Below are 27,096 nucleotides of genomic sequence, written 5' to 3' on the forward strand. Positions count from 1 at the left end.
TGCCTGTCTGAAAATTGACCATTTCTGATCCCTTCATGGACAATCATAGCATCAGACTTTGAGATACTGTTGGCATGTTTTATCTTGATTACATTTACTTTAACTGTAAGTCTTTTTTTAAAGTATTATATCCAGAATGCAGGCAGAAAAAGCCCATTTCAAATCCTATTAAAGATCACAATACTGCATCCCCCACAAACTAAATTTTCCTGGTTCTGAATTTACCATGGCATATATATGAAAAGATTCAACACGACACCTTCACAGATTTTACATATTGAACTTTATGTACAAAATTCAATTTCAAATAAACATTTAATGTAAAAACAAAAGGTTCATTAAACAATTGTCTTTATCTACTGTACCATTCAAATGTTCATCCAGTTTACATGATTTCTTCAAAGTCTCATTAAGAGTACATATAGAAAATCCATCTTTATTATAAATAGAAACAAAGGGATTCTCATCTTTTATTATAAATGGACATGACATACAAAGTTTACTTGACAGAAGTAATTTGATTACTATTTTGGGGGGTCATCAACTTTTTGTGCAAAGAATGCTAGCCTCCTTTTAAGCATTGAGAGCGTAGCGTGACTGCTTAAGTGACATAAGCAATAACTCTACATCTATGTCTCTCCTAAATATTTCTTTACATATGTGCACAGCTTTAGCAAATTAAAGCCCAAGAGAAATGCTTGCCGGCTATTCAGAGGTGTAATTAGAGTTTGCTACAACTCAGAGCAGACAAAAGACATCTAATGAAAACTGTAGTCTCCCTCTTTGCTATTGACACAAATCTGTGACTAAGAATTTAATACTGGATGACAAATCACATCCACACCATTAGTTAAATAGTCTCACAGTTAAACACACCTTTAGGGACCAAAGTCAGTATTTACAGTTTTTATAAAGTTTTGAAAATCTCCATTAGGAAGCTTCTTCCCCACCCATTCCAAAGCCAAAATCCAAAACAGGGAACTGCCTCCTTACGATGATGGAATGAAATAAAAACAAATGTTAAATTGTATTTACATAACTGATCCTTTATAAATAAGGAATATGAAAAATGAACTATAAGAATTTTTTTTAAAAAATGAGGTGATGTCACTCAACCACAGTGCTTGCTGGAACAAACCCTTGGTGCTGATACTGTACCAGTAGTGAAGCTACTTTCCATTGGAAAAAAAGAAAATCTGTAAACATATGCTTTAATGTGTTAAGAGCAGTGCAAGACTGCACCAGACTTTTAGTTAGCATCTGTATTGAATGCAATACATCACGGAATACTTGCAAAAGAAGTGCAACACATTTTCTGGATCAATTTTACAGTGTATTTTCCCCCTTGAAAGTAGCATCTAAAAGTCCCAGGTTAACTGTGCTTTGATTCTGTAGTCTGTATACATGCAAATATAGGCAGAAGTTCCCACCATAACCTGAAAGTGTTAAAGCAGCATATCGTCATCTTCATCTGCCCTAAATAGTCTGATCTCATATACCAGATGATATCAACAAATTCTTTTAGGCTACTGGCACAATTAATATAGTATATCCCTGTGTTTGCAATAGATAAAGCAATTTTCCCCCTAAATGGACATTATAGAAGTGCAATATTACACTTGAATGTTTAAAAAGGTATTTAAAAACTGCAGCCTTCTAATTTGATAGAATAAAAACAAAAGGATCAAATTTAAATGATACATTATTTTCTACAAAAAGGAAACAGAATTTTTAAGTACAAATTATAAACTGTTCCGCTCTCTTCTCATTTTTAACTCCATGGTAGGAAAGTCAGCCATTACTGATGCAAAAATCTTTATATAAAAACTGGTTTACATATACTTAAGTTATGTAAATTCAGTACATCTCATAATTAAAATTTCCAAAAATTGTATTGCTCTTCATGCTCAAACTTTGAGTATTGTCATTACATCACTAGAACTGATATACATGTTGCACTTGCGTAATTATTTCAATAGGAACTGTATCAACACTGTGATGAAATCCTTTTGTTTCCAGCAGTGCCTGTTAAAAATCTGTATCTTATTAAATTCCTTATAGAGTTCATGCATCTTAGAATCTCACTTCATTTTTTTTGTCAGCTGGTCTTTTCTCTTCAGATCTTCTGTTTTCTATTCTGTTTTGTCATACAAGATGTAGTATCTATTTCTGAAGACCGTTCCCTAGAATTAGCATCGCAATAGCCATTAGTTGCACCCATCTGTTCTTCTGTAAACTCCTCAGATGCTGTGGCTGTAATGCACTCTCCTTTTTCTAATTTCTGTTGCATTTCTCGGAGCTTAGTAACAGCTTTGTCTATTGACATAATGCTTATAAGATTAAAGTCGTGCATGCTGACTAGATGAAGCATAAAATTCCGACACAAGTTCTTCTTAATAATTTTGTGTCCATAATTTTCTACAAACAGCATACAGGCATGATTCATTTGATTGTCAGCAATAAATCTGTTAATATAAACAATAAAACAAATTATTACTACTTAGTTGGGCTCAGTCACCACTGAAAAAACAAAATTTGGATTGCTTGGAATGCTCTTTTGCTTAGAAATACCATTCTTGCCCATACTGCCATAATTTCCAACTTTTTAATTTTTTAAAAATTCTCAGTACATTAAAATAAGAATAGCAAAATATTTAATATTTTTTAAAATTTGACTTTAAAGTAAATAATTTTTCATCTGTATTTGTTGTTCTCATCCATTTTAGATTAAAAATAGCATACCCATGTTTCATAACATGTAGATTCCATAATTTCATGACTTCTTTTTCTCCTTCATTAACATCAGAAAATTCTTCAATTTGCTGCAGTAAGACAATAATGGAAAGTTAGTTAAAGCAAAGGAAATATTAACAAGGATGCCACAACACTTGTTTGGATGAGCAATATTAGGGTCTAAGTATTAAGAACTCTAGCATCTCTGGGAACAATTCCATCAGAAAATTATAGAATGTAATATCTAATAAAAAAGACTTTTTCTCATGCTAAATTGATTTTATGGGAAACACAACTTTAAAAATTGGGGAAAAAGATGTAACATAGAAAAATTGGATGGAAGGGGAGATATTTTGACTTTGAACCAATTGACAGATGATAAAGATGGATTTTTAACATATGCTGTGTTAAAAGATAAATAACATCTATCAGATGTCACTCATTAGCAATATTTAGTTACATTTTTAACAATACTATTTGGATCAACAGCATTTTTGGCTTCTGTGATACTAGAGCCATCAGTTAAATCCTTTAAAATAAAATAAAATAAAATAAATAAACTACTACTAGTATTGGTTTTTATAGGTATTTGTTATCAATAAATCAGTGAGATATGCAGATGCTAAGAAACAAGTGGAATAAATAATTAATAAATAATTGGGTTCCTATATTGCCTAGACAATTAAAAAGTGTCTTCATTCTATAGCAAGAGTGTCAGTGGACCTGAAATCATGACTTAAGCCAGCAGCCCTCAACCTTTTGGGATTCAGGGACCGGAGAGGTTTGTCTGCGGACTGGAGGGGCTGTGATTTTGTGTGCTGCTTGCATCCAACAAATGGGGCTTAACTTGTTTATGCGAACTGGTTTCTGGCATGCTGCAGACTGATGCTGGTCTACGGACTGGGTGTTGGGGACCCCTGACTTATGCAACAAAAAATATATAGAATTTATTGGACTCTCATTATGTTTACACAAAAAGTTTAAGACAGCATTTTATTGGAAATGTAATAATGTTTCTTTAAAACATGTGCTTTTACAATGTCCTACACATAACAAGTTTTCGGAGAAAATAGTGGACTATATAATCAAGACAGTGCGACAAAAGCTAAAAATTTCAAATGATACCATTCTCTTGAAATATACACCTATACAAAATTTGACAATTGGACAATATAAATGGATTCTCTGGGCCCTTGCTAGAGAAAAAAACCCTGATATTGTAAGATTGGAAAAATAAATATGGCCTCATTTTGTATCAAATACCTAACTATATTTGCCATCTATGAGCACCTACCTGTAAACTATGGAAATCTTATGACCAGCATCCAACCTAAACGTGAAAGGTTCTCTTCCCTACATTATATTATTTCCTTCCATAGTAATTAAATTAATATAGAAGAAACATTTCAGAATCTGATCGACAATAAAAATTTTGTGTTCTGTACATAATCCAGCTCCTTGCTATTTACACCAGCAATTGTACCAACTTCATCTACTAATAATACCAGCAAATTAACAGAAGTTATCACAGTCTTCTGTGATACAGACAAAGTTACCGTTATAGTTTTCTCCCGTAGCCATTCAGGATCTTTTTCATCTTCACTATCAACTTCCATTTCTTGTGGGCGTAGAGGTAGACAAGTATCACTGTGAAAGTATAATCGATTATGGCCACTGCTATATGTTCTTTGCTGTTCTACTTCTCCATCTTCAGATTCAAGAAATTCTGACATGCTGGCTTTTGTACGCTTTGGTCTGAAAAATGAAGCGTTAATGTTTTCAACCAGGTATTGGAACATCTGAACAGCACAGCAACCCTACAAAGACCATTTGAGGACTGAAGCCTAGAAACCTGGTAGTTGTTTCCTGGCAGCAATATATCCAGATTATCAATTATTGTTGTAAAGTTCATTTAAAAAACAAAACAGTAAGCTCTCATAATATCACAGTTTCTTTCTCTAATGTGACGAGAGCATCACAGATGTGCTTTTTACTCATATACATCTGCAGACGAACTCCATTTTCTACTGACCTGCATACAAGGATATGTGTTATTGGAGTTCGCTTGACTGGTCCATTACGACTGAAGGCAAACCCAGGCTGACGATGAATATCCTGAGGGTTTCCTGCATAGGAGCCATCATAACACTCATTGATAGAAACATCTATCCTAGCACCTTTTGGATGATACTGCAATAAATAAAAGAATGAGTTTTCCAAATCTTGCTGCACAAAGAGTCCAAACCAACTTTTAGTCACTATTCGTTTATTCTGAGTTACTGGGTACATTAAGAAGGATGACAGCACGTAATGTATATTTTTCACTGTTGTAATTACTATTGCTGAGTAGTATTGAAAAAAAATGTTAAATTTGTTCACTTACTCCATCTAGAAGTAAGTGGGCTCCATCTAGAAATTTACAATGTAGCTTTCTATAATAGAATACTCTTCCCCTAAAACAACACCAGTGGAAATAAAATATTAAACCCAAAGTGATTTTACTAGAATACTTACCACATAATTGAAAATAAACCGGCTGTGGCAAAGCTTGAGATGTTTAAGTAAGCTGTAAAGTTTGCGACAGTTTAACGTGCACCATGGGCAATGCAAATCATCTCTAGCTTCAGTCTGTTGCCTTGTGTTGTTATTATAAAGAAACTAAAAAAAGAGACGTTACCATGAGTTTGTTTAGAAAAAAACACCTACATTGCAATTCATTCTCTTTCTAGTATGCGTTTTATGAATCAGTGCATATTTCTACTAAAAACCAAGTGATAGCTAGCTCCTTCTTTCATAAAAAAACAGGGAAATTATTATAAGCCATTTTGCCTAGTGGTTAAAGCACCAGACTAAAAATCAAGAGGCAGTGAGTTCCAGTCCCACCTTAGGCATCAAAGCTGGCTAGGTGACTTTGGGCTGGTCACTTTCTCTCAGCCCAATACACCTCACAGTGTGGTGTTTGTGGAGAAATTAGGGGGAGGAAGGAGTATTAGGTATATTTGCTGCCTTGAGTTATTTATAAAGTAACAAAGGTATAATAAACTCTAATAGACAGACAGATAAAATAAAACAATGACCTGTAACAAACAGAAATATTTGATAGTCAATACCTGATAAAATATTCTCAATTTCTGGCGAGGCTCATTTGTAACATCTCTTTCTTTTCTTGTTTGTAGATCTGATGGCAAAGATTCCTTCACAGCTGAAATAGAACCTGAATAGTCAATGACTTATATAGTCTTAATACAATGTACAAGACTGAAGTCTTTTGAAGGCCATTTTTGCTACATATGCCAATTATAGCAATCAGTAACTGAGAAATTTAGTTAAATTATTTTTATTTCACAAAGAGATGCTTTAATTAAGACAACAAATATCAGCACCTAGCTGATTTTCTTTAGGCTACAAATCTAAGGAGGGTTCATCCTGGTCAGTATTTTGATGGCAACTCCCATGATTCCAGCTAGACTGTGAAGAAAAAAAATCTGGAATACCTACAGTGAAGGAATGCTTGATGAATTTGATAGTATGATAGATGATAGAGTTTACAGAGATGGCAACATTAACTTGAGTAGGGAAAAGACTACATTTGATAGTGATTGGAAACTCTGTACAGTGGAACCTCAGGTCACAGACTGTAATCTGTTTCAGGACTTCAATTGCAACCTTGGTCACGAACAAAAGCGAGACTGATTGCACATGCATCTACAATTCTGCGCATGCGCAGAAGGGGAAATCACCACGGCTGTGTTTGATTGGCACCCAAGGATCTGTTCATGGCCAGAAACAACCATTTTCCCAAATTTTTGGTCGTCACCCGATTTGGTTGTGAACAGAAGTGTTCGTGACTCAAGGTTCCACTGTATGGACTTTTTGCTGAAAATGAACAAATAAAAAAGATTAACTTGTGTGATTTTTGAGTTTTATGGATAGAAAGGGTATAATGTGGAAGGGAGCCATTATATAACCTTATAGAGAGAGGATAACATAAATGTGCAATATTTAAAACTGCTGTAAAGACCAGAAACCACTTATATTTTTCTTTTTCATTTATTTTCTACATATCACTTTTAGTTTAATCTCAATATGACTCATATAATATTTTACATTTACCTTGAAATAAAAGAGTTTTAAAAATTACTCTGGCAAAGGAAGGGGGATCTACAGCAAGCAAGCAGCACAACTTAACTGGTATTTCTGTTTAAAATATTCACCTACCTATAGTCTGTGTAGGTTTAACAGAACTTGACTTATTTTCTTGAGGGAGACTCTCTGAATTCCGTGTTGAAAGGGGCTTAGCTATAGGAGTGGTAGGTTTATCATTTGTTTCTTCTGTCCATTGAAGCGTAAACTGAAGTGTTGGTCCCTGAGAAAATGTTTCAAATGGTGGAAGCCTCTGAAATAAAAAAAGAGTGTTTTTAAAGAGTTTTTCAAAGGAGTGTTTCATAAGGTGAAATGGAACAAGTCATTCATACAAAAATAATATTGAGAAAAGATAATTGTTTAAACTGTTGTTAAGAGCCAAGTAAGCTTCACTGCAATAGTGGGACAGTGGAATGGTTTGTGTACTGCAAAGATTTATAGTGAGAACATATCATATTTTACATCTAATTATGTTCTCATGTGTCAATTTGTAAATTTTATTTCCCCTTTTTCTGTTCATGGTTAATGGTTAGTCATCTGAACAGCAAACCTGATGTAGCGTATTCCTCTAAAGTATTTATTTCAAAATATTTCATTTGAAGCATTGCTGTATATACAGAACTAAATTGTTCTTTTCCCTTCTATTCAATTGCCCTGTTACTAAAATTTCAAGTCACTAATATCAGAAGCTAAGGAAGTTCATCAACTTTATGCAACTTTTGAGGAGTTCTGGTGACATAGTGGTTCTTACCTTCCCATCAAGTATTGTTTCCCATGTTGCTCTTTTCTTGCTGATCGGACATTCTTCCATTTCTTGCATGGCTACTTCATATTCTCCATCAAGAAGCTGCAACCGTCTGTTACAAAAAATGTTATTATTCAATATTTAATTAGGTTGGTTTAATTTTTATGAATTTTATGGGGTTTCTTCATTATCTCTGAATTACCCGCTTTAATGTTGTCAAATAAATACAAATTTCTTAACGTGGAAAGGTAATAAACAATACAATTGGAATAAAAAAGGATACAAAAAGTTAAAATGTCAAAACATACATATTAGGGTAAAGGATTAAAAACTATGATGCTAATGTGAACAGAATCATTCAACTATTTCCAAAACTAAAACCTGTTAAGGAATTCATAATTATACTACACTGTATTATAATTCAACTGTTAACTATATTTCTATGTTATTTGGAAGAAATATAGTATTCTGAAATATTAATTGGCCTTTTCCTTTACAAGTAATTGGTCTTTTTCAGACTGGCAAAATTTCTGTATCAGAAATATCATTAACATTTTTTTAAAGATTTAGTGCTAGAGATGTTAACTGTATGCCATATGCCCTTTGTCTGTGAGGGTGGTTTATATAAAACAACCTTCTACTTTAAAAGGAAAAAAAATGCTGATTCTTTAGTACATTGATCTCTGCTATGGACTCTGCTGGACTGACTTATGACTTGGTTTAATAAAAAGAGGCTGGATCCCAATAGTGTAAAGCAGCAGTCACCAACCGGTGGCCCACGAGAAAATGTTGGTGGTTTGCAGAAAAATTACTTGCATTTTTTATATTGCACTAAATGCTATTTATCTTTTTAAAAAATTCATATTAGTGGTCTGTGGGATTTAAAATTATGGATTTAGTGTTCCCTGAGTTGGCGACCCTGGTATAAAGGATTCTTGATCTATTTTAGGATTGTCAAATACAGATAGTTTTCAACTTATGACCACAACTTAGGCCAGGACAGTTGTTAAGTGAGTTTTGGCCCATTTTACAACCTTTTTGCCACAGTTGTTAAGTGAACGATACAATCATTAAGCAAATTTGCCTTGCTCCATTGACTTTGCTTTGTTGGAAACAAAGTAAACGGGGGATTTTTTTTCAGTACCATTGTAACTTAGAACAGTAACTAACTGAATAGCAATAGCACTTAAATACTGCTTCACAGTGCTTTACAGCCCTCTCTAAGCAGTTTACAGAGTCAGCATATTGCCCCCAACAATCTGAGTCCTCATTTTACCAACCTCAGAAGGATGGAAGGCTGAGTCAACCTTGAGCCTGGTGAGATTCGAACTACCAAATTGCAGTCAGGTGGCAGTCAGCAGAAGTAGCCTTCAGTACTGCATTTGAACCACTGCACCACCGTGGCTCATGGTTGTAAGTTGTTGACTATCTATATAATATTATTCCTTCTATTATCTCTTCTAACAAGCTTTGTCTGCTTTTTAAATTTGCTCCCAATGACTGAACCCATGTTCAGCCTTTTCTTGTTTCTTCCCACCCGTATAACCATACATTTACTTCTCATGTTTCGTCCATTTGGATGAATTCTTATTGTTTAAAAAACAGAAAAAATGTGGCATTTCAAAATATACTATACATATGCTTTGTGTGGTCCTAAAATAATACACAGTTTTAACATATCTTTTGCAGATATAACTACTTTTCAGTCTATTTAGTTGCCATAGCTACCATTGTTAATTGTGGTTAACAGAATTCTGACAAAAAGATAACCCTTTAAGTCCAATAAAGGACCCTATTTTAAAGGTATTAAAATTAAATTTCATACAGAACCCTTAGGCTAAAATAAAATCCACATTTAAAAGGCTAACAGAAACATATGCCAGGAAAAAACTCCTTTTTAAGAGCACATTACCCATTTTTATCAAATACAGTCATTTGTGCTACAAAGGTCTTTTCCCCATCTTCACGGTTGGAAGAATTTCGTTTTCTTCGAGCTGGAAGCTCTTCATTAACATCTGTAATTAAGTACAGTTACTATATAAACATACATATTAACTAATATAATTCACTATTTGTGTAGTTGAGATTTATTTATTTGAATTTGCTCATAAACAGCTGTTTACAGATAAATAGTAAAAATAGAAAGCAATGAAAAAATTAAAACCATACCCCTTCTTTGGTATAGAAATCCTTTCTAGGCAGCAAAGATTTAATATGCACAATAAGATTTTATTTAAAAAGTCCACTGTTCTCAATTGCATATGCTCTAGATCAGTGATCCCCAACCTTTTCGCCTGTGCCCGGTACATCAGCTGGGCGCCGTGCCGTACCGGCATCAGCTGGGCGCCGCCATCTTTTTTTGATGAAAACATGCTTCCGGTGAGCTTTCTACCTGGAAAAGCTCACCGGAAGCACTTTTTCATGAAAAAAAAGATGGCGGTGCCCAGCAAGCCGCGGCACGGTAGAAGTTGTTCTGCGGACCGGTACCGGTCCGCGGACCGGTGGTTGGGGACCCCTGCTCTAGATAAAGGGTGCTAATGTACCAGATGCATAAAAGTAAATTCAATTTGCATTCTGCTAACATAGGCTCTTTGGATGATGACAGGAAATCCAACTTCAAGCTATGTTAAAAGAAAATGGAACTTGAAAATTTGTAGTCTTGTTTGGGCTGATCTTTCTTTTATTCAAGGTGTTTCATTTCTCAAATATTAGCCAGTTTAGGCTCCTTTGGAAAATGAAAGATAGGAATAAAGCGATGTGAGAATCTTTTACAATCCTTCCTGAAAAAGAAAACCTTACGCAAGGACACATGGTGCTGAGACAAAACTGAACCTAGGCAGATAAAAGGTGTGCATAAAATCTTATGCAATGAATGCCTACACATTCAAGAACTGGCTCCATCTTTTTATTTCAAGTGAAAATGAAACAGACTACACTCTTACCAATATTTTCATTTGTTTCACCATTTATCATCCCATTAAATTCTCTTCTTCCTGGGCGAGTTACTCTGAATAATAATGAATAAGACTTCACCGTGTGGCTGTTACTGGGTTGAAACTCATTGCTGGAAACCGCCAATGATGGAAAGTTGCCTGGCTTTATTTGGTTGGTGTCTGGATTCAAAGGTACCTGCTTTTTCCCTGTAGGTACTTGTCTTATGGGACAACTAACATCCTGCAAACAAAGATATGATATGCTGAACACAACAGAGCAGAACCCAAGACTACTTAATTTATTTATTGAACGGGATTTTATATAGTGCCCCAATACACAATCTGAGTGGTGCACAGCAGCTCCAATCCACATTAAAATAAAGGAATAACTAGATGGTGTTCTGGAACAACCCACTGTGGGCCAAAGAAAGATTGTTTTTCAGGACCTTCCAAAAGGACAGGGTGTACTGGACAGTACCTCCAGTGGCAATTCCAGAGAGTGGAGGCTATTATCAAAAAGGCTGACATTTTCCTTCTCTTCTGTCTCTAAATATTTGAACCAGACAGGAAGAATCATACTTTGGACAATATTTTTTGTGGTTAACATTGGTCAGCTCACATACAAAAATGAAAACATCTTTACAGACTCTAAAGATCATTATTTTTATATCACCTAATTTGAGTTAGCTCATTTTGCAATTTTTCCAACAGATTCAGAAGATTAATATTAGCAATACACTCCATCTAAAATACACTGTAATAGACAATCAGACGAACAAGTTTTATATGGAAGCCTGAGGACTAAATCTACATTATGTCAAACACTAATCAGCAATACAGCCCTCTTTTATACTATCAGAAAATATATTTCCATTTTAGCTAAAAAGAGACTCCTGCCATCTAGATTCTTTTTGCATTCTGACCTTGAACTATATTAACATTTCATGTTTCTAAGCAGAACAAGGACCGGCAGTGTATTCACAATATTCAAGATAAAAAGGAGAAATAAGAAACTGCTGATTTGTAGAACAGCACCTGAGCCTGAACTATGATCCATTGACAGGTTTTACATCATTTACAAAATATCAATGACCAAAATAAAGTTACCAAGTTCACACATTTCATAATTTAGGTTTAACTAAAAATTTTAACAAAATATTTTCCTAACTTAATTATACCTTTCTAAAGTTGTAATACTATGCCTGAAATTCTGTTACATAATAATCTTGCTGAAATTCTAATTAACTTTAAAAAGTAGAATACTATGTTCTTTCAGTTTAGTTAAAATGTCTTCTTCACATTCCTTCCAAGCCCAAAGATAGAGAATCTAGTGAAGATTATCATATATCCACTTAGTTGCTCATCGAGTCTCATCATTCTACCAGTGTTAAAAAAATTAGGTGGCAGTTTCTAACAACCCTTTTCCAATGTGCTGAGGGGTCTAAAGAGGCACAAGGACTAACAAGGAGGTTTTGGACTTTCTCTCACTCTTGGTCTTTTGTTGGCACTTTTTAAGACTCACTATTCGGCTTGCAAAGCAAGCAGTTTTTAATTTTTTTGTAAAAATCTTAAGTTACATTTTTTAAAAAATCAACAAAGAGAAAAAGGCATCCATTAAAAAATATTAAGCTTTTAAATTAAGTCTTTACATTGTATATTAAACTAAAGAGTTTGAGGCAAAGTGTTCCCTCTCCTTAGAATTCAAGTAAATAAAGTGAAGAAAGTAAGACCTAATTAGAACATACTATTGTATCTGGCAGTAAAACGTGAAAAAACCCAGCCCTTAAATGAGAGATATGAATAAAACAACAGCGAAAGAGAAACTTGACAAAGCAAACCAATGGCTTACTTATTTGGATAATTTACAGTTTCTCATAAGAAACAGCCTAGGTTTAATAACACACTCTTCCTTTACCATCTACAACTTTTGCACATGTCTTTTCTATTTTTTCTGTTATTTTAACATTCACTTTCTAGTACTTACTTTTCGTTTTTTATGGCAAACTTTTACAAGCAATACTTCCAGAGTTACAGAACTTTGTTCATTTTCTGAATTTTGCAATGGCTTATCTAAACAGTCAATATAAAAAGAGAAATCGTTAAAATCCTGAAAAGATTAAGAATTGAATTCTGCATAGCCAAGATATATTTACAATAAGATATTTTGTTGGATGTCTTAGAAATGCCCACCCATCCCTAATAGAAGGCTCTCATATCAGTAGGAATTGCCTAATGTAACTGCTATTTTTTTTGCAGAGGAACTTCTCAAGACATATTGTTAAAAAATGCAGAATTATGCAAACAGAAAAGCATTTGTCTAATGATGTCCATTAGCATACATTCTATATTTAAGCTCGACAAAAAACCATGTTATTTTTAACCACCTTAGTTGCAAAAGCCGGACCTTTCTCAAATTCAAAAACATCCATTTATTACCTGTAAATGGAGCTGCCATTACTCAGAAATGATACAAGTTTATATTTTAAAATACTGAAACAATGTCCAATAAAATCTACAATACTCACCAACTAAATACAATTGAAACACAAAGGCCCAGGAGCTTTAGATTTAGGGAAATACCATAGCACACAACATTCTTCTTGAAGCTCAGTTTCAATCCTGGGTACAGGTAGGCCTTAACTTACCACAAAAGAGCCCCAATTTTCCATTGTTAAACAAGACAGTAAATGAGTTGTGCCAAATTTTATAAAAAAAATTGCCACAATTGTTAAATGAACCACTTAAACTGTTAAGCGATTCATGCATTTGTTAAGTGAATCTTGCTTCCCCCCATTGACTTTACTTGTCAGAAGCAATCTGGGAAGGTTACAAATGGTGATCACACAACCCCAGGACGCTGCAACCATCATAAATGCCAGTTGTCAAGTGCCTGAATTTTGATCATGTGACCATGGGGATGCTGCAATAGTCGTAAGTGTAAAAATAGGTCATAAGCCTTTCATAGTGCCGTTGTAACTACGAATGGTCACTAAATGGATGATTGTAAGTTGAGGACTATAACAAATGTTTAGTACTCCACACTTATATATAGAAATAAAATCATTAGGATTGCGATTAACTTCAAGCTTTAAAGCCAATTAATTTGTCTGACAGACTGGATATAACTCATACTTTGCAGAACACAATAGTATTTTTATTGTCTTAGTTTTATTTCCCAATTCTACAACAAATGACATTTGTCAATTGAGAGAACAGCACAATGGGAAAAGAGAAAAACTACTTACCATTTTTATGGAAGAAACCAGTAAAGGTGAGATGTAGATGATCAGACAAGCTAAATTAAGAAAATAAAAATTTACTCATTTGAAGATGTGACATTTTTAAAGTCTTTATTTAAATAGTTTATGCAAACATAAAAAATTTACATTTTATCCACTAAAACACCACATTTACAAATAACACATGTACCACTATACAACTACTTATATGAAATACAGCAAGTGTTATAAGTAATCATTTTGGCTCCTTTGCTAATATAACTTATATTATTCACTGGGCATTTCAAGTAGTTGAGATTAGATGTACAGATAGTTCCGAATGAAACTGCACTTTTCTTCTAGAATCTAGTTTTAATTACTGTTTCAGATATGCTTGGTTAGCTGCAGTTGGCACTTCCTTACATTACACAAACTAACCTAGCATTAAGTCTTTAATTCCTGAATTGTCTGGATTAATATTGTATTCTACATTAGAATGCTTAAATTAAGAATTCGTCATGCTTAAAGTACACTGCTCAAAAAAATAAAGGGAACACTTAAACAACACAATGTAACTCCAAGTCAATCACACTTCTGTGAAATCAAACTGTCCACTTAGGTAGCAACACTGATTGACAATCAATTTCACATGCTGTTGTGCAAATGGAATAGACAACAGGTGGAAAGCATAGGCAGTTAGCAAGACATCCCCAATAAAGGAGTGGTTCTGCAGCTGGTGACCACAGACCACTTCTCAGTTCCTATGCTTTCTGGCTGATGGTTTGGTCACTTTTGAATGCTGTTGGTGCTTTCACTCTAGTGGTAGCATGAGACGGAGTCTACAACCCATACAAGTGGCTCAGGTAGTACAGCTCATCCAGGATGGCACATCAATGCGAGCTGTGGCAAGGTTTGTTGTGTCTGTCAGCGTAGTGTCCAGAGCATGGAGGCACTACCAGGAGACAGGCCAGTACATCAGGAGACGTGGAGGCCATAGGAGGGCAACAACCCAGCATCAGGACTGCTACCTCTGCCGTTGTGCAAGGAGGGACAGGAGGACCACTACCAGAGCCCTGCAAAATGACCTCCAGTGGGCCACAAATGTGTATGTGGCTGCTCAAACAGTCAGAAACAGACTCCATGAGGGTGGTATGAGGGCCCGACATCCACAGGTGGGGGTTGTGCTTACAGCCCAACACTGTGCAGGTCGTTTGGCATTTGCCAGAGAACACCAAGATTGGCAAATTCACCACTGCCGCCCTGAGCTCTTCACAGATGAAAGCAGGTTCACACTGAGCACATGTGACAGACGTGGCAGGGTCTGGAGACGCCGTGGAGAATGTTCTGCTTCCCTGCAACATCCTCCAGCATGACCGGTTTGGCAGTGGGTCAGTAATGGTGTGGGGTGGCATTTCTTTAGGGGGCCGCACAGCCCTCCATGTGCTCGCCAGAGGTAGCCTGACTGCCATTAGGTACCGAGATGAGATCCTCAGACCCCTTGTGAGACCATATGCTGGTGCGGTTGGGCCCTGGGTTCCTCCTAATGCACGACAATGCTAGGCCTCATGTGGCTGGAGTCTGTCAGCAGTTCCTGCAAGATGAAGGCACTGATGCTATGGACTGGCCCGCCCGTTCCCCAGACCTGAATCCAATTGAGCACATCTGGGACATCACGTCTCGCTCCATCCACCAACGCCACATTGCACCACAGACTGTCCAGGAGTTGGGGGATGCTTTAGTCCAGGTGTGGGAGGAGATCCCTCAGGAGACCATCTGCCACCTCATCAGGAGCATGCCCAGGCATTGTAGGGAGGTCATACAGGCACGTGGAGGCCACACACTACTGAGCCTCATTTTGACTTGTTTTAAGGACATTACATCAAAGTTGGATCAGCCTGTAGTTTTTTTTCCACTTTCATTTTGAGTGTAACTCTAAATCCAGACCTCCATGGGTTGCTAAATTTGATTTCCATTGATAATTTTTGTGTGATTTTGTTGTCAGCTCATTCAACTATGTAATGAACAAAGTATTTAATAAGAATATTTCATTCATTCAGATCTAGGATGTCTTATTTTTGTGTTCCCTTTATTTTTTTGAGCAGTGTATATTTTACTAATTACGACCTGTATTTACTTCATATGTGCCAAAAGTACTCTGGGTCCAATTCAAAGTGTTCATTTTAATATTTAAAGGCCTATACCAGACAAGACAAAACCTGGAAGACTCACTCACTAAGCTGGCACTATAACAATAGGATGGGGATGACGAGTTACACTGTAATATATCTGATGTCATTAGTTGAGCAGGCCGCTCCAAAAAAAAATAAGCCAAAATTTCTGAACCTCTTTTTCTTTCATTATATGCCTAAATTGTTTAGTTTTTAAATAGAGTCAATTTGAAAGAACAATGTCATAAATTTACTTTGTTAAAATATTTATAAACAAATCTAGTTATGTGAATCATCACTCAAGGTATCTCACAATGTTTTAAAATTCAGTTTTGTAAAGACCATGCAATAGTAAAGTCGCTGAATAAGAAGACAGAATCAATAATAGTATCCTAATCAAAACATTAGCTTCAACAACCTGCTGAAATCAAATGACCCTTAACAAGTACAAAACCACAAGGGGAGTCAACTTCAAAGCATTCAATGAGATGGTACATCTTGTAAAAACAGGTGACGAGTTCGGCAGTAATTATATGAAAGTTATATGGTGGAAGTAATTGTACCCTAGCATTAAAATGACTATGTTGTATACTAATAAGAATACACTGCAAATAAATTTTAATAATGCAGACTTTTAAATTGGCTACTAATTATATGATTTATTATGTTTGCTTTCATTTCTTTCTAAAAGAAATATATAATACTTCCTAGATATAAAGTATTAATGATTGAAAGCCTTGTTCACTGAGAGAAAATTCTTTCCTTACAGTATTCAAAGATTGACCCTTTCACGCACACTATAATACCAATGCTGGTGATCTCAGGATAAAATCACTGTCAAGAGCCATTTTAACCAATTTGATAAATATCTTGTTTAATTACATTTATCATTGGCATCTAAAATGTACAAATTTAACATCTTGGTTCTTTGACATTTTGAAGTATGTTTATACTTTAAAACATATAACAATCTGTAATTTCCTATGAAGGAAAATGGTTGAAAATTTTATTTCAGAAGGACAAATAGGAAACTAACATCAGTTCCTAAAAACAAATTAACTCATCAACAAAAGCCATTAGGGTCATAAGTTAATTAAGCAATTCTTCACTTGAAGGATTTTGTTTTACATGATTTTTAAAATTTGTATGTTATGAGCCTATGTCATCCAAAAAAACTGAACTGGCAGCGGATTCATGGAAAATAAAATGGTGTATTTCATAAGAAAAACAATTTACAGCCCTAAGAAGAGATGTATTTGGCTTGAGAAATTAAAGACAAATCTATGTTTGCACCTCTGCATATAACGGAGTATCTTTTTGTCTTAGAATTCAAAACACCTTACTGCTGAGCTTTAATGTAATCTAATCTACACATAAGCAAAGTTTGAAAACATACTCTGTGTGTAAAAGTACATGGCTCATTCCCGCATATTTTTTACTCACTAGAAAGCAATGATTTAGGCATTCTTGGGAAATAAATTTCCCAGAATAGAAGCAATTTTCATCATTATTATAGTTTTGTACAGCCCTGATAGCCTATCCTTCATTTGCCATATTTTTTCATTACATAAAGAAACGATAAGTTCATTTGAAGTAAATTCACATTTCTAAAACAATTAAATAAAAGCTAATAAAAATATATACAACAGGTGGTGTTTATTTCACAACCACTTCTTCAGTGATCATTTTCCCGCAAAGTAAATAGGGAAGCCAGCAGGAAGTCAGAGGTTATAGTTACATGAGGCCCTTGCTTAACAATGGCAACTGGGGCTGCTGGAACTGCCCTACTAAGCAGCACAGTCACATTTTTTTTAAATTATGACAATATTGCTGAATAACAGACTTTCCAATCCCATTAGCATCATTAAGCAAGAACCACCTTTTTATCAGGGGGTTTTCTAAAAAAACCTGATACCTAAATTAAAAAAAAATGTATAAAGACATAATTGAAGGAAATACAATTCCTTAAAAGAAACAGCAAATGTCATAGCAGTGTATACCTATCTATCTCAATCATTAAAATGTAGTGCCTTCCTAAAAAAATAATTCATGCTGTGCCAAAAACCCAGAGAAGTCAGACCAATTTCTGAAAGATAAATAGGCCACTCAACAGATTCCTTCTCCAGTTCCAATAAACTGAATTTCTAATTATATAAGAATTTTTCAAATACTGTATTGTTTCAGCAGGATCACACTTTTTGAAATATAGAAGTCCAAAAGTATGTCAATGCACTGGGGGTAATAAAGTAGCACTTTGAACTGGTTCCAGAAATCAGCTGCTGCTGCTGAATGTTTTAACTGCAATGCCACAATATTTTTGAACATAGTTTAAAGGTAGCCAAAAAGAGCGCATAGCAGACATCCAGGTGTGATGTAACTGATACTTGTTATTATCATTCTCAGGTTTGTCTTTTTGAGGAACAGATACAAATAGAGCGAGATAAACATAAGCTAAAAAACAGCTATAATTGTTATCACCTGGGCATCTATGGACAACGCTAGCTTTAGCAGGAGAGTCCCATTTCCTCGAAACGTATGATTAAAATACACATTTTTAGAAAAACAATGTAGCCTCCATAAACGTGTCTAATAACCAAGAGCAGACACAATCGGATTACTTTTTGATTTAGCAGCCTTCTCACAAATTAACTCACAATTTAAGGATAATGCAGAAATAGTAGTAATACTTGGATTTAAATTTTAAGTGAGTTTGGGGCTTTACATTAAGTTGAACAATCAGCTTGCATAAAAAAGAAAACCGATTTGTCACAAAACCATATGCTAGCCAATTTATGGTCAATTTTAGAAAACTTCCTAGCATATTTATTGGCTCCAGTAACTTGTTCGTAAGGTGTTGTAGCAATTAATGATCTGCAACAAAAAAAAATAGAGAAGTATATCCTCATATGCAATATAACATGTAATACTGATCCCAATCCATAGTACAATACATAGTAAGTGGAAATTGAACTACATAATGGAAATCAATGAAATTTCAAAAAAAAAATCAATCAGTGGATCCAGCCTATATACTACCCCAAAATAAATGTCTACAGAAGTCTCCTTCTGCAAATACAGCATTATTTATCAGTGTTAACTGGGACAATACACTATCAAAGTACAAAACACACACATCTTTTTAACAGAATTAATTTATGGATATTTTATTATGGGAGAAGCAGATGCAAATTATCTTCATCTACATCACATTTTTCACTTCCATTTCTGAATAAATTTTATTGACATATTATTTAATCTATCTTGTATTCATCAAGGCTGAAACATTGCTACTGAAACACATTGGTTGATAAAACAAATGTTACCTTTGCAAGTCGTGTTCTCCCTTTGTTTTCTCTACTTTCGTCAGCATCCCGTCTACTCTGAAAGTTTTCCTGCAATAGAAGTTGGCTTTTGAAATTGCACTGATTTACATTATGTATTTTATGCAATTTTGTTGCATAAAAATTTTCTTCCAAAAAACCACCATCCTTCAGGAACCAAGTTTTGGGCTGCCCCCCACACACACACACACAAATCATACTGAATTTATGAGGAGCATCCCAGCAATTCCTATTATTTTAGATTTTTTAATATATTATTTGTTGAATGCAATTAAAATATCGGCTATGATAATATCGCTACATAAGATTTAATATCGCTACATAATATTTAAAAGGTTTTAATCCAAAGTTAGAGATCTCTCTGAACATAGCTGAAGTTACAACTGAAATTCAGTTTTGCATTGAGGCCGTTATGTCAAGTTACCTACCCATCCTTCCCATTTTTGATATATCCAACATGCCCCCCACCCCCAATTTTGAAGTAGCTATGAATAACTACAGATAGCTATACTTCCTTAGGTAGGCAACATAATCCATTAATCTTAGCATTAATTACCACAGGAAAATTCCTGGAAACCATGCTACATTATTTGGGAGACTGATGCCAATGCTGAGTCACCAAAAACAGAGAAACATTGGCTCATCTATAAAATAATGGACCAACATAGAAAGCATCGCTGTAACCTCCTTTCAGGTTTTACTATTTCTATTAACTTTGTTCTATAAATGATATAATCAAGCTTCTATTGGTTTTCTATTGAAAACCAATAGAAGAAATATTTGAGTTTGAAAATATTTACACAAGGCAATAATACTGAAAAGGAGTAGAAAATGCTCCAAACAGCCTCCTTATATTCAGGAAATCCCCAGCAACAAAGTGGCAACATTTCATATCTTCTTTATCAGAACTGATGACATTAAATCAAGGATTTTTCACCCTTCTAAAACATTTTTCATTATCATGCACAGGATATTAAAAAATATTAATATATCATACTGTGGCCACTGTTTTGAGATGCAGTTGTGAAAATTATTTGCCCTTTAAAGTTTAATATAGCTTTGCTGCTGAATGTTATAAGAGTTTCACAAAGAGCTACTGTTATGTTATTGCTTAAATCTTTTAAAAATACTTATATATTGCTTGATACTTATAAAATTATATCTGAGCTTACTGGCATTTTTGAAACACTTGGGAAATTTTAGCCTTTCTTAGTCACTGTCTTTTTATGTCTTAGGCTGCTGCTATAGATCTGTAAACTGCTTTTTGATTGCTAGTTCTGAATGTGTTTCATGCAGAGAGACGATAGGTCATTATTATCTGAGAAAATGGAGAACAGGCTTTATTGTTGAAAAACAGCAACTGCCTTTTCATGATCTAATGCCCTCCCAACACAGTTTGCAATTCTTTTAACACACATAAAAATAGAAACCATAGATTAAAAAACAAAGAGAAAAGACAAGTAAGGTTAAGATAGTACATAATCATCCTTCTCTTCTTCTGGCTCATGGAGGTCAATCTACCTTACATTGTCTTGAGGAATTTGAATGATGCACGTCAGAAGTTGCTGAAGAATTCATTATTATAATTATATGAACAGAATAGTTAAACCTGGCTTTATGTTCTGGGTAAGAAGAGCTTGATTTAGAAATGGTAGAATTAGGTAGTGGTTCCTTTGACAATCCCTTCAAACAACTGTCCTGCATAGTGTGAAAACTAGCAATATAGTCTTGCCTCTGAACTGCACAGATCCACTGAGAAATCTACTCAAGAACATGAATTTTTGGGAATCACAGTATGGGGAGAGCTTTCAGCTTTCTACAGCATGTAGAAACAATCCTCTCTACCAGTAGTCAACTATTTGACTATACAAAGCTAACTAAGGTAACTAAGCTTGGCAGCTAAGTTAGCTTTGTATAGTCAAATGGTGGCAGACTGTCTGAATCAGACTACTTACAAGTTATGGTTTCCGATCTATGTCCTGATCAAGGTCTAGGAATTAGTTTTACTTTGATTACACTGTATCTATTCAAAAGCTGCTTACAGCCTAGCCAAAGGAAAATAAATTAGATAGAAGATTCTCAGTGTCTAGTTCATTAGTACAATTGTTCACATCCACTTTGATCAATAGCACACATTTTACAGCTGGTCTTGAGTAACACTAATGTGCTATTTTTTTTTCTACAAATACATCTAAACATATAAAAAGATGACAAATTTATACTATCTGAAGAGAATCCAGAGTAAACTTGTACAATCTAACAATGAATGTATAGTTTTATGGCAGAATATCCTCATATATTACCTTTTTTTGCATACTGATTATAAAACCACTCAAATTAAGTTACAGTGGAAAATTTATATTTGAAACTGAGATTCCGATAGTATTAAAATTGTTGGAAACATCTTTAGAAAACATCTTACTCAATTTTGTTCATATCAAAAATCAACTGACTTGGAAAAACACCAAACCCACTGTTATTTGGGTCTGAAGCAGGTCTAGAATGTACTGCTTTGCAACAGATATAGTATCTCTTTAAAGGTAGGCTTTGATTTATGTGATCAATTTGGCCTCCCATACTGTTAATAACTAGAACAAATTCCTAGATGAGATAATTCTAACAGCTAGATCAGGTACCACAATTATTTGAATACCTGAATATATTTCATGCAGTGTTCTTTGATCCAAGCACAATAATGGAAGGCTAAACTAATGCTTGGGAATAACTGAGTATTAAGATATATTTCACATAAGGTAGAATTTTGGTCAAGGAATCTGGAAATAATTTATTCTGCATGAGAATATATTTCAGCTAAACATTTATAGCCTGGAAATGGGCTCTAGATTAAGCACTCAGGAAAAAGCTAGGATAAGGATTCTTTCACATATATAAGGAAGCTATAGCAGGAGTCATACAGTCATCTGACATATTTTGGTCATGATCAGGTTAGGTCACTATAATAGGCTATTGTGCAAGAACTCCAAAAACTAGAATGGTATGTTCCAGCAGAAGCCAAGAGATCATCTCTTTTTCATTTGTTATACAGCACTTGCAAATTTCTAGGCTGACTTAAATCCTAAAATGTAGAACCAAAAAGTACTGAAATCTTATCAAAACCCATTCTATGAGTCAAGCAAGACCTTACGTTTCTCTGCTATTTAAAGTAAATAGAATTGACCTTCTAACCAGTGTTCAAAATTTATAATACTTTCCTATCGGGAAAGTTCATTTCTAATTGTCATTTATAAAGTTTTATTTAAGTGAGAGTCTTTTAATTTTATTTTTGTAATAACCACTTTGTAGTAATTTGTTAATCATGAAGCATCATCTTACATTTACTTGACAGAATAAAAATACCGTAATTTACAGGACAACAAAAATCATTTATGAATTTTTTATTTCAAAAGAACATGGCTAGTTAAACTAATCATTTTCAATACAGATGTTTATTGCATTTTGTGTTATATCTCCCATAACTATTTAAAAACACTTTTAAAGAGTATGTCAATAAATAGCTTGCAAAAATTCAGCAGACTACCTATGGTGTCAACTTTTCTGGTTTATGAAACATTTTATTGGGACTTATAGACATTGAATTATAAAAGATTTAAGGTAGACTGATTTTGTATATGGTAACTATAGCAAGATCATTCATTATATGAAGAACAATCGAAAAATAATGAAATCCTCAAAGTGGAGGAGTGTGTGAAAATGTCAGAATTCGCAGAAATGGCAAAGCTGATTTGTTTGATCAGAGGAAAAAAAGCTTTTTTGAAAGATTGGAAACCTTATATGGACTTTTTGCTGGAAGAAATGAAATGATTCATGGATTTGAAGATTAAAGTGGACTTGGATAAAATGAAGAGCTGAAGGGATTTGTATATCATTTAAAAGGGGGGAGAGACAATATTGTAACTATCTTTTGAAAAGAAGTTCAGAAGTCATTTATATATTCCTTTAGTTATTTTCTTTCTTTTGTTCCTGCACTTCTTTTTCTGTTTTCATTTGTCTTTTATTATATTAAAAATAATTTAATAAAGTTTTAAAATTTATAATAGCTTCACTATCTAGCATCTTTGATTTGATTGCTTGTAGGTCAAATAATTAAAATATCTTTTAAACCAGAATAGAGACCCTTGGATTGAAATAATTTATGATTCTCCCTAACAAATACTTTCAGAGTATACCACACAATAGGAGAGGTATATTAATCATTATGCACTTTTGAAGCAGAGTGAAATAATTGCATTACAGCAGTACAAGCTGGATACAGACTTTATATATATCAACACTCATTAGTCATGCTTTTTAAATACTTTCAAAACTGATAATTATATTAATCTATAAATCACATATGGCACAAATTCAAAACAAAAAAATCATGGCTAAATAAAATAAATGGACTCAGTCTCAATATAGGGGAAAATATTCCAAGAAATTAATCTCTAAGTATGAAAACAAAGATTCAGAAGAAAAATTAGAGTCACACATTTTCTTTCTATTACAATCCAACAGCAGCAGTCATTAACAAAGTTTCAGTTACGCTGAATATTAGAAATTAATCCAAAAAATACCTCAGAATTAATCATACTTAAAACTTTATCTACTACCTTGCACCAGCAGCCATTAAGTCATGCTCCAATGTTCCTACATGATTTTGTCGTCACAACAGTGTGAAAGTATTAATTTTAAATTGCCAAAAAAAGTTTTAATTACTGATACCTGTCTATTACACGTTTGAAGAATTCACACTGTAGCTTTTTCCCTACTAAATATATCCCATTAGCTCAGACTGTGTCTTCTTACATTACATCCCTGTATCTTTTTCATCATTGCCTAACATGTTACCTTATATTATTTAAATGGCATTGCATGATTAATGCTATGTAGGTTACAAAATATCTATAGCTTCTTACTAATATGATACTACAAAGAATCTAAAGAAAATTAAACCCACTAAAAAACAAATATTAGAAATGCTTACTTTAAAATAGCCAGATAAACCTTAAGATGTTTAAAAATCAGCCACAATAAAACAGCAGAAAACTAGTGTTATAAATATGCAAAAAATAATCAATGCACAACTTTTGTTATTCAGCAAGCATTTTGAATTACCTGTCTTGATTACTGGAATTGAATTAATTTATAAATAAATCACTGAGACAAAATTCCCAAAACTATCATATAAAATATGGGCACATCAAACAAGCAATAAATATCAAGCTTCCTTGACATTAAATACCTGTATAAAGTTCATCTCATTATGTAGATCAGAAAAAATTAGTTTCAGCTTCAATGGTAGTTATAGACAAGACACATGGACACATATACTATTTTGTCACTTATTGGAAAACAAAGCTATTGTTTTAATTACTGCTTAATTTACCTTTTAATATTTGTTCGGGTGTTTCTGTGAGACATATAAGTGAGAGTTCTATGCAAGAATATTGGCTGCAACAGAAAACGGAAAAAAAATCAATTCAATGCTGACATGAGAGAATCTATGAAATTAAAGACAAAGATTAATAGTTACTCACAGCTATAAGATTGCGGGTACGTAGAAATCTATATATTTGTGTGGGTTCTGTGAGGAAAAAAATGAAATATTCTTTACTCAAAGGTGCTAATCTGAGACTTCACTAGCTTTTGTACAAGCACTACAAAGTCATACATAAAACATTCTCACTCATATCAAACCTGCGTTCATATAGATTTCAAATATGAGATGAATAAGGCGTTTTAAAATGGTAACCTAATAAATATTAACATCACTTTGTTGCAGAGATCACAGAAAGTCTGTGGAGATTCTCAATCATCCAATGTCATGGTTGTCCCAAAGGTGTTTTTTAACCCCAAAAGAGGCAACTGGGTTTTCTTGGTGTTTTTTTCTTTCTTTCCAAAGCTTCGCTTCTCATCCAAGACGTTTCTTCAATTCTAAGTTCTGTGATGAGAAGTGAAACTTAAAAACAAAACAAAACCTACCAAGTTGCCTTTTGGAACAAACTTTGGGACAGGTCACAGAAGGATACCTCAGTTGGTAAATATCCTACTATACAGCAGACAATCAGGGATCTTAACATACACTAGTAGCATTTATATGGAAATGGATCATACACAACCTTGTATATTGGAACCTGTGGTACAACAGCTAGAGGAGCCAAGTAAGGAGCATAATGAACAAAGATTCTAACAATAATTTTAAGTATTTTAAAACTTTTCAAAAATCAAGCTGGGTTTATAAGATAACATTATGCATAGCAGTATGGTAGCTTAGTTTGCACAAATCACCTAATGTATTATTTACAAACTAATCAAAGCTGTTAATTGTTTTATTAAATAGTTAAGAATTGTTTAGGTCTAAAAACCAGTCAAGTAAAAAAACCAATCTTCCCGTATTTTGGTTACTATATGTCAATGTTATAAGGTATCATACACTGGATACTCACCCATCTATTTAACATGCTACAATGCTCTTTAACAAGTTACTCTCTTTTTTTTTTTGTTTAGTCCAGGAGTGTGGATCGACCTTCCCAATCCACTTCTCATGCACTAGTCTATCACCTTAATTAGAGCACAAAGGTTACACAGTTCGTTACAAACGAACTGTTGGGGCTGCATTTAGTACATTAAATCTATTTACTGTACAAAGACACCTATATTTCTTAAGGAATTCTCGAGGGCAGGAAGACGATACTGGAAACAACACAAGTGTCGCCCATACAACAACCCCTCAGCTCCATCCCCATCCCTTCGAGAGAAAGAGGGGGACCCGAAAGGCAACTCTACACCGCGGTGCGCAATCCCACGGCCCCCGAAAGGCTCCCGGAGTGGGCGTGCGTGCGTGCCGCTGGCTCGTTAACGAAAATGATTAGCAAGGCACGAGTTTCCCCTAAAGAGATCTCCCGGACTGACAAGCCAGACACAGAAGCCGCAGCAGCTTTTTCCTCCAGCAACCACCTCCCGCCCAAAGGTCCACGGAGTCTCTCCAAACATCCCGGTCGCCGTTGTTCCCCAAAGGTGCTTCTCCAAAAGGCAAACAAGTCCAAGTCGCCTCTTGGAAAAGCACCTCGGGGACTCCCGCCCGACGCGTCGCGGGGACCCAAACGCCGCGGCTGCCACCAGCCCGCCTTGCCCCCAGCTCCCGCGCCGCAACTTGGGGCGGCGGGGGTGGGGGAGAAAGCGGCGGTTGCCGTGGCCCTTCATCCCTTCCCAGCCACCCCCACCAGAGCCCACGCTCACTCTCGAAGGCCTGAAGGAAGAGCTCGTGGTCAGCCTGGATCTGCTCCATCTTCGGTTTTTTCACCGGAGGCAGGGCCGCCGCCGAACCGGCCGCCGCGGAAGATGCCGACGAACCCCCGCCGCCGCCGGAATAACTGCCGCCGCCGCCTCCGCCGCCTCCAACAGCACCGCCGGATTTGCCGCCCGGCGCTGCGGCTGAGGTGAAGCCGCCGAAGCTCCCGCCGGCGCCTCCGCCCGTGGCGGTGGCAGCGGCGGCGGCGCCTCCTCCGCTCGGAGCACCTGAGCTGGGCCCCGCGTTACTCCCGCCGCTGCCTCCTCCTCCACCACCACCACCGCCGTGCTTTTGAGGAGCCATGAGGCCTTTTTCCTGCGGGGCGGGAGCCGGACGGCAGGTGCGGACCGACCGCGAGAGGGGAAAAGGGCGCAGGAGCGCTCGCGAAGGTGAGGTGGCGAGGAGGAAGTGGAAGCGCTTCAACTCTTTCGGAGTAGCCCCGCTCGGTTTCTCCTCAAGCGCCCTCTCTGCCCAGCCAAACCCGACGGCGCCGCCACCGCCGCTCCCGCCCCCTCCGCCGCCTT

The 27,096-nt window shown here is 35.5% G+C and overlaps 1 protein-coding gene across 1 annotated transcript; it reads right to left on the reverse strand.

Moving 5' to 3' along the window:
* Positions 1-264: 264 nt before the first annotated feature.
* Positions 265-27,096, reverse strand: SUZ12 (SUZ12 polycomb repressive complex 2 subunit). Its single transcript, XM_026680792.2, has 16 exons — positions 26,521-27,096; positions 24,819-24,865; positions 24,668-24,732; positions 19,264-19,332; positions 13,800-13,849; positions 12,539-12,624; positions 10,564-10,795; positions 9,534-9,636; positions 7,628-7,733; positions 6,952-7,129; positions 5,844-5,935; positions 5,248-5,391; positions 4,766-4,923; positions 4,290-4,488; positions 2,743-2,822; positions 265-2,465 (listed from the first exon to the last, which is right to left on the reverse strand). Exons 1-16 carry the CDS (start codon positions 26,873-26,875, stop codon positions 2,117-2,119), a joined length of 2,313 nt encoding a protein of 770 aa, XP_026536577.2. The 5' UTR covers positions 26,876-27,096; the 3' UTR covers positions 265-2,116.

The sequence above is a fragment of the Notechis scutatus genome, chromosome 2 (genome assembly GCF_049901735.1).
Source record: "Notechis scutatus isolate UNSWTSFEM ecotype Mainland chromosome 2, rNotScu1.2, whole genome shotgun sequence".
In the NCBI taxonomy this organism is placed as follows: Eukaryota; Metazoa; Chordata; class Lepidosauria; order Squamata; family Elapidae; genus Notechis; species Notechis scutatus.